This window comes from Nestor notabilis, unplaced genomic scaffold (genome assembly GCF_000696875.1).
Source record: "Nestor notabilis isolate BGI_N333 unplaced genomic scaffold, ASM69687v1 scaffold11024, whole genome shotgun sequence".
Taxonomy (NCBI): Eukaryota; Metazoa; Chordata; class Aves; order Psittaciformes; family Psittacidae; genus Nestor; species Nestor notabilis.
The window spans coordinates 25,495-32,464 of record NW_009926903.1 but is presented as its reverse complement, the minus strand read 5'-3'; the positions used below and the strand labels follow the sequence as shown (position 1 = coordinate 32,464).

The window sequence follows — 6,970 nt, the reverse complement described above, 5'->3', positions numbered from 1 at the left end:
ACGAGCATCACTGGGTGGGGAAACTGACAGTGCTCCCACAGGTATGGGTGTAGGCAGAGTAGGCCTTGCATGCTGTGCTGACCTGCTTTGGAGAAGGCACATCTCCCAAAGGAAAACGGGGAGGTTCAGCTGCTGGTCTGCCTCTCTCCACCTGCAGAAACGTTTACAGTATGTATGTTCAAATGCACCCTTAGGAGAAGTGAAAGGAGATAGCTGGAAGTCCTGGCACTAGCCTGCCTACTGTGGTAGTTACCTCTCGATGATCAACCCATGTGCTTGCCTGTAAACTGGTGTGTCCACGTGTCTTGTGTCCATCTTCAAGGCAAGTGCCAGCAGGATGGTGCCAGGCTCTTTTCAGCGGTGCCCTCATGCTGAGGTGGAGCTTGTTGTGTTTTAGTGTATGGCCATTGCTCCTCGTCCTGTCACTGGGCACCGCTGAAGAGAGTCTGGCATGAGGAGGAACTTCTTTATGTTGAGGGTGGCAGAGCTCTGGCACAGGCTGCCCAGGGGGGGTTGTGGAGTCTCTCTCTCTGGAGACATTGCAACCCCATCATAAATATGTTCCTGTGTGAGCTGCTCTGGGTGGCCCTGCCTTGTCAGGGGGTTGAACCTGCCAGAGGTCCCTTCCAACCTGAATGATTCTATGAGTCTGTGGTTCAGCACTTCCGTGGGGCCAGGAGCTGCAGCAGTATTGCTTCACAGTGTGCCTGATGTTGGAGGGTTTAGTTCTGTTGGAGGGTTTAGTTCTGTTGGAATATGGGAAAACTGAAGAAGTGGCAGCAGAAGAAAGCTGTGTAGAGGGAGACACATCAGTAAGGCAGGAAGCAGAGGTGACTGCAACAGGGGTAGGACTTGAAGAGGAGGCGGCCACAGTGGCCTGTGAGCACGGCAGAGGAGAGGCAGCACTAAGGAAGAAAAGTGTTAGCAAGTCTGAATGGCCTGAAGCAAGGAGGTGACAGGGTCAGACAAAGCACCCCACAGCACTAGCCAGGGAAGCCTCAGCCTGGGTTAATCAGCTCAGCCCATTCCCTCCACGTCTGCTGGTCCTTTCCACTTAATTAGCAAATCCTTTCCCCAGAAAGGACTGGGATATAATCCTCGCTGCCCTGCCCTCCCTGCAGACATGGTGCCTTGATGAAATGCTGAGATTCTTAGTCACCTTTCCACCCCGGGCTGTAATTTTCAGCATACCATTCTGGTTAGATAATGCCTCATACCCCAGCAAGCTGCTGACGAGTGATAGACTGAGACCTTGAATAGCAGCAGGCTGCTGCCTGGACAGAAATAACTGCAGGAGGTGTAAAGCAGCAGCAGAATTGTCCCGGGACCCGCTTCTGACATTATTTACTGCTACCATTTTCACCCTGCTAGCATCTGCAGGCTTACACCTGATTCAGTTGATGGTAGAGCAGAACATGGGCCAAGAAAAACCATTTTTTAGGGAAGATATCTGAGTGCCACTGTTGTGCTCCTTGGAAATAAGCGAGAGGGGTCTTAGGCTGGAGTCAGGGAAATGAGAATGTGAAGGGTGTTATGCAGATATCGCTAGAAGGCTTTGAAAAAGTGCTGGGCCCAAGGGAAATGAGTGGGAAGTGAAAGGAGTAGCAAAAAGGCCGTGTCCTGCCCTGTGATGAGGTTGCTTTGTGTTGCCAGAGCAACTCTATAGAGCTTGGTCCTCAGAGTACTTCTTTGCTTATGGCTTGGAGCTCCAGAAGTCACTAGCGCAGGAGACAAGGAAGGAGAGAAGGTGTTTACATCCTCCTCAGTAACTAGTTCCCTGTGTCCAAAGTAGCATAAAGCATAAACATTCTAGTGCTGCTCTGTGACAAGGTGGATGTCTGGGTCATAACAGGTTCTTTGTGTCCCATCCTTGGCCTCTGAGCAGGAACTAAACTGGCAGCCAGAAGGAAATGGAGTTTGGCTTTGGACATGTTAAATGATTTACCACAGACTCTGTTCTGGCAGTGACCTGGAGTGGATTTTTCCCTGAGGGATGTTAGAGCTCATTTGCCTCAGCAAATTCAAAGCTGGTGAAAATCACTGGCCTAAAGGCTGAAGAGCCTGACACCTCCTGTTCCTCTCCAGAAATGACTGTCAGTGACCAATTCTGTGCTGAGAGACGTCCTGCGAGCTCTCACTTTGCAGGGCTCAGCACCCTCCTGCTGTCACAGCGGGCTCTGGGGGTAACTGCAACTATCCCACTTCTGTCAGGCTTCATGAAGGGGCTGCTGGTAGAGCAGCCTGACAGCCCATTCCCTGCTCTGTGTGTGGCCATGGTGGGACATGCAGCTCTTGTGTCTGAAAACAGTGCTGACTGCGTGCAGGGAGCCTGAGAGCAACCTCTAATGAGCTGCTTGCAGATGCTATCCTCTTCTGTGTGGAGCCTTGTCCTCAGGGGACAAGAAGTCCCTCCCTTCATGCAGAGTGGATTTCAGTGTAGACAGGAGGGAGCAGCTCACACTGAGGTTTGCGTTTCATATCCAACATGCATAAAGTGACATGTGGTTGCTCTCTTCTAGGAGACAGAAGAAGACAGCCTCTCACACCGTGACGGAGCTGGAGAACAGCAAAGATTGCAGCCAGGCTGGGAAGCTTCTCTTCTGCCCTTCCCATCCCACAGAGGAGCTGAGGCTGTTCTGCGAGCAGTGCGACCAGCCAGTGTGCCAGCACTGCGTTGTAGGCAGACACCGGCAGCACCCCTGTGACTTCACTGGCAATGTCATCCACAAGCATGGGGATGCCCTACGGGAGCTGCTGAAGAGCACCCAGCAGCACATGGGCACCCTGGAGAGCGCGCTGAGCCAGATTGATGCCATGGGCAGTGCTGTGCGCAGTCGCGCGGAAGCTGTGGCCACAGAGATCTGTCTGTTTGCCAGTGGCTATGTGAAAGCCATTGAAGAGCACCGGGACCGGCTGCTGAAGCAGCTGGAGGACTTGAAGGTGCAGAAGGTAAACCTGCTGCACTTGCAGAAGGCGCAGCTGCAGCAGCTGCTGCTGGACATGAGGACAGGCGTAGGGTTCACAGAGCACTTGCTGGCGAGCGGCTCGGACCTGGAGATTCTCATCACCAAAGGAGTGGTGGCGAGCCGGCTGGCAAAGCTGAACAGCGTCGCTTACAACACCCACCCCAGCATGGACGATGGGATCCAGTTCTCTCCCCAGGAGAAGGCAGGGCAGTGTTGCGGCTATGAAGTTTTTGGGGCCATTCTCAATAAAGCGGTTGATCCAGCCAGATGTACCCTGCATGGGGAAGGTAATGGGGAGCTATACAACAGCCGAATGGGAATGCACCACTCCCTGAAGTCACCTCTCCCGTTCTCTGCACCTACATGGTGTGCAGCTTAGGCACTGTGGGTTCCCTGCTGTCCAGGCATTGCCTAGGGGCAGAGCTCTGCCAGAGTTTGCTTTGCTTGCTGAGGGCCTATGGAAGCCATGTGGGGCAGGGAGCCAGAGGGCTATCCCCATCCAGATGTACAGACCATATTGGAGCTGCCCTCCACAGCATCACTGACCTCAGCATGGGGCTGAGGTGTGAGGAGAGCAACACTTAGGGCAAAGACCACAGCTTACTCGGGGTGGGAGTGGTGCTTGCAATGTCAGTTCTTGTCTCCTATTCTGCAGCATGGGCCCTGCAGATCCCCTCTGTGGCTGAGGAAATAGTTCCATTTCCCTTACAGCTTCTGCTGAAATTGCCATGGGAATAACTGGCATTGATGGTTTCATGGGTATTTGCTTATTAAGGACCTGGGGCAGTGCCAGCAAACAGGTAACGTTCAGACCAGCCCACAGAGCACAGCCATCGCTGGTCACTAATGGCCTGTGCCATGCAAGTGAGACAGACCCAGGGCTTGTTTGATCCCTTACATACCAAACTGTAAGTTCTGAGGTCTCTGGGGCTCCACGCTGCACAGTGGGGCTGTTGCTTCTCCCTCCTGGTTGCATGGTGCACCTTAAGGCCTTCTGGGAAGATGCCAGCTGGGCTCAGAGGGGGCAGGAAGACCACCCAGGACCATACAGACCTTGGCTAAGCCTGCTCAACGTCTCTTCGCACCTATGGCTGTCAACTCTCCTGATCCCCACTCATATATTTAATTTTCCCTTTGAGTGGAAAGAGCTGTGCACCCCAGCAGCAACGTCCTGACAGTGCTCTGATGGGACCACGGCACTGCGAAATAGGTGGGAGGTGGCAGTTACGGCTGGAGTGAATCCTTTCTGCTCCTGTTCCTCTGCCTTGCAGATCTCCACAGTGCCCATCAGAACCAGCTGACTGGCTTTACCCTGCTGTGCAATGACACCATGGGGGAGCGGATGGGCCGAGGAGGAGAGGCTGTGCGGGTCACCATCACCCACAGGGACAAGAGAGAGTGGTGGGTATTTTACCTGAGAACTCCCTGGTCACTGGCTTTGTCTTTCTGCCTCCCTTATCCCAGCTCCCTCTGTGCTTAGGCAGGTGGGAGAATGCACTTCAGCATGTGGGTCAGAATCTGTAGGAAAGGGCACTACTCTTCTTCCCACTGGTGTAGTTGTATTTCTTACTGGTTGTATTTTACTGTGTGGAGCTTGACAGTGTTGGCTTAGGTTTGTATTGAGTCTTTGAGTGATTTGAATCAACTCTCAGTGGGTGTTAGACATTGTCAGAGTGAGCTGTTGCTCCTTCCTGCCCCTAGCAGCAGACATCCAGGGCTCCTGAACATAAAACATCACAACCCCAGAATGACTGTCCCAAGTCAGGCAGTTCACCAAGGCCAGGAGCATCTGACAAGTGATGGAAATGCTTAGTTCATGTCCTGGAGAAAGAATCTGTGTTGGGACTTTATTGTACTTTCTCCTGTCATTGCAAGCATTGGGCATTTTAACATGTTTGAAGGTTTTCTAGCAAAGGCAGGGAGGACTGCACTTGAGCTCTTTAGTGTTTCCACGGGGAAAACTAGCAACCAGAACAAATGATTTGTAACTGCTTCCAGGCTGCACTTGTTACTACAGAGCAGACAGGAACAGATGCAGAACCACCAACAATAGAACCAACATGGACTCGCTCTGTCAACTCCATGTCTCTCTGGTGTTGGGGTCCCCAGAGTTGAACGCAGGACTGCGGGGGGGGGTCTCATGAGAGCAGAGTAGAGGGGGAGAATCCCCTCCTCAACCTGCTGCTCACACTCCTTTTGATGAAGCCCAGCACACGGGTGATTTCTGGGCTCAAGCACACACTGAAGTGGGTCATGTTCAAGTTCTCTTCAACCAACACCCCCAAGTCCTTCTCCTCAGGGCTGCTCTCAATCCATTCTCCACCCAGCCTGTATTTGTGCCTGGGATTGCCCCAACCCAGGGGCAGGACCTTGCACTTGGCTTTGTTGAACTTGATGAGGTTTGCCCTGGCACCTCTCAAGCATGTCAAAGTCTCTTTGGATCCCGTCTCTTCCCTCCAGTGTGTCGAGGTGCTCATACAAGGTAAGAGGGTGTGAACATCAGGATTGTGCCTGATGGGTTAGGCGTCGCTGTGGCTGCATTAACTCAGTACCTCGTTCTTGCGTGCATGCAGTTGCTCCATTTGTTGCTGGAAGCTGTGTGGGTTTGGGTTGAGGCACAGCAGCAACAGAAGAGTATGAAGTATGACCACACATTTCATGGCAGGATATGATGTAGGCAGCTGTATTGATGTGAAATGGTGGGGCATGGGGAATACAGCCTGCACATCTGCGAGGTTATGAACTGTCATAAAGCACAAAAGACTAGTTAGTGGGGATTATGAAGAACACCTTCCTCTATGCAAAGCTGCCTGGTAGTTGTCTGTGGAAAGCTGCTTCCATCTCTCTGTGAAGCAGTCAACCTGTCTCTGAATAACTAGCTGGTGCTTTCTCCCTGGCATCCTCTCCACCAGAGTGTGAAACACTATCTTGTAAAACCCAGTGAGCTTCACTTTGGAAAGGGAGAGTTTGCCAGCAGGGACCTAGAACTCCTCAGAGCGCTGAAGAGTTAAGGTCAATGTGGCTGGGACGGTGGTTGAAGTGATTTAAACGTGCCCTGTTTACGTCCTGTCTACTTCATGTGGTCTTTTGGAGGTACCTGCTCTCTGAGGCTGTGAATTCACCCCATTTCTGAGGGCTCTTATCTGACAGGATTATCTGACCTGCAAATGTCTCTTGTCTGCTCTTCTCAGCACTCAGGGTTGCTACAGATCCTTGCTGTGCAGCTAGCTTTGTGTAGCTTCCTCTGCATGGTTATTGCAGCTCCTAGTAGCTGGTGTTTGTATAAGCAACTCTGTGCTTGAGCATTGCTTATGCATCCTGTTAGGCTTGCTTGAGACCCACAGCTATTGAACAAGGCCGAGGTTAAAGAGCTGACCACACATCTAGGCCAAACAGTGGTTCACATGGAGAGCAATTTTCTGCCAGTCACTGACCACTTGGACTTCTCTGTTCATAGTACAGTCAAGCCAACCGTGTGTGATAATGGTGATGGGACCTACCATATTTCCTACAGCCCTGAGGAGCCAGGCGTGTACGCCGTCTGTGTCTGTGTGAAAGGGCAACATGTACAGGTAGCATTTCTTATTTCACTTGCACTGCTGCTGCTTTTTCTGCTTTTCTTTTTTAAGTATTTGTTTTCAGTCTTTCTGAGGATTACCTCTACCAGACACACCATCTGACAGCATCCACTGCAGCAGCCTTTCTGCTTGCTTGTCCTCCACAGGGCTCTCCATTCACTGTGATGGTGAAGAGCAAGTTCCGTGAGCACCAAGGTGTGTTTCACTGCTGCACATTCTGCTCCAGTGGAGGGCAGAAGTCTGCTCGCTGTGCCTGTGGTGGGACCATGCCAGGTGGGTGCTCAGCTTTCCCCACACTGCTCTTATCAGGATTCATTGCATTTGGTCCTCCACAGTGTAGGATACCGTAGCCCAGCTCTTGCCTTGGACATGCATCAGGTCTGTGATAACCTGTATGTACATATGTTCTGGTAGGATGCAACTGCA

The 6,970-nt window shown here is 51.9% G+C and overlaps 1 protein-coding gene across 1 annotated transcript in view; it reads left to right on the top strand.

The window, feature by feature from the left end:
• Nucleotides 1-2,519: 2,519 nt before the first annotated feature.
• Nucleotides 2,520-6,970, top strand: part of TRIM45 (tripartite motif containing 45) — a gene marked incomplete at its 5' end in the record, with an annotated part of 5,214 nt that continues 763 nt past the window's right edge. Inside the window, 4 exons of the mRNA XM_010013807.1 lie at nucleotides 2,520-3,253; nucleotides 4,238-4,367; nucleotides 6,424-6,538; nucleotides 6,691-6,817. Of these exons, the coding sequence (XP_010012109.1) occupies nucleotides 2,520-3,253; nucleotides 4,238-4,367; nucleotides 6,424-6,538; nucleotides 6,691-6,817 (1,106 nt within the window). The remainder of the gene's footprint in view (nucleotides 3,254-4,237; nucleotides 4,368-6,423; nucleotides 6,539-6,690; nucleotides 6,818-6,970) is intronic.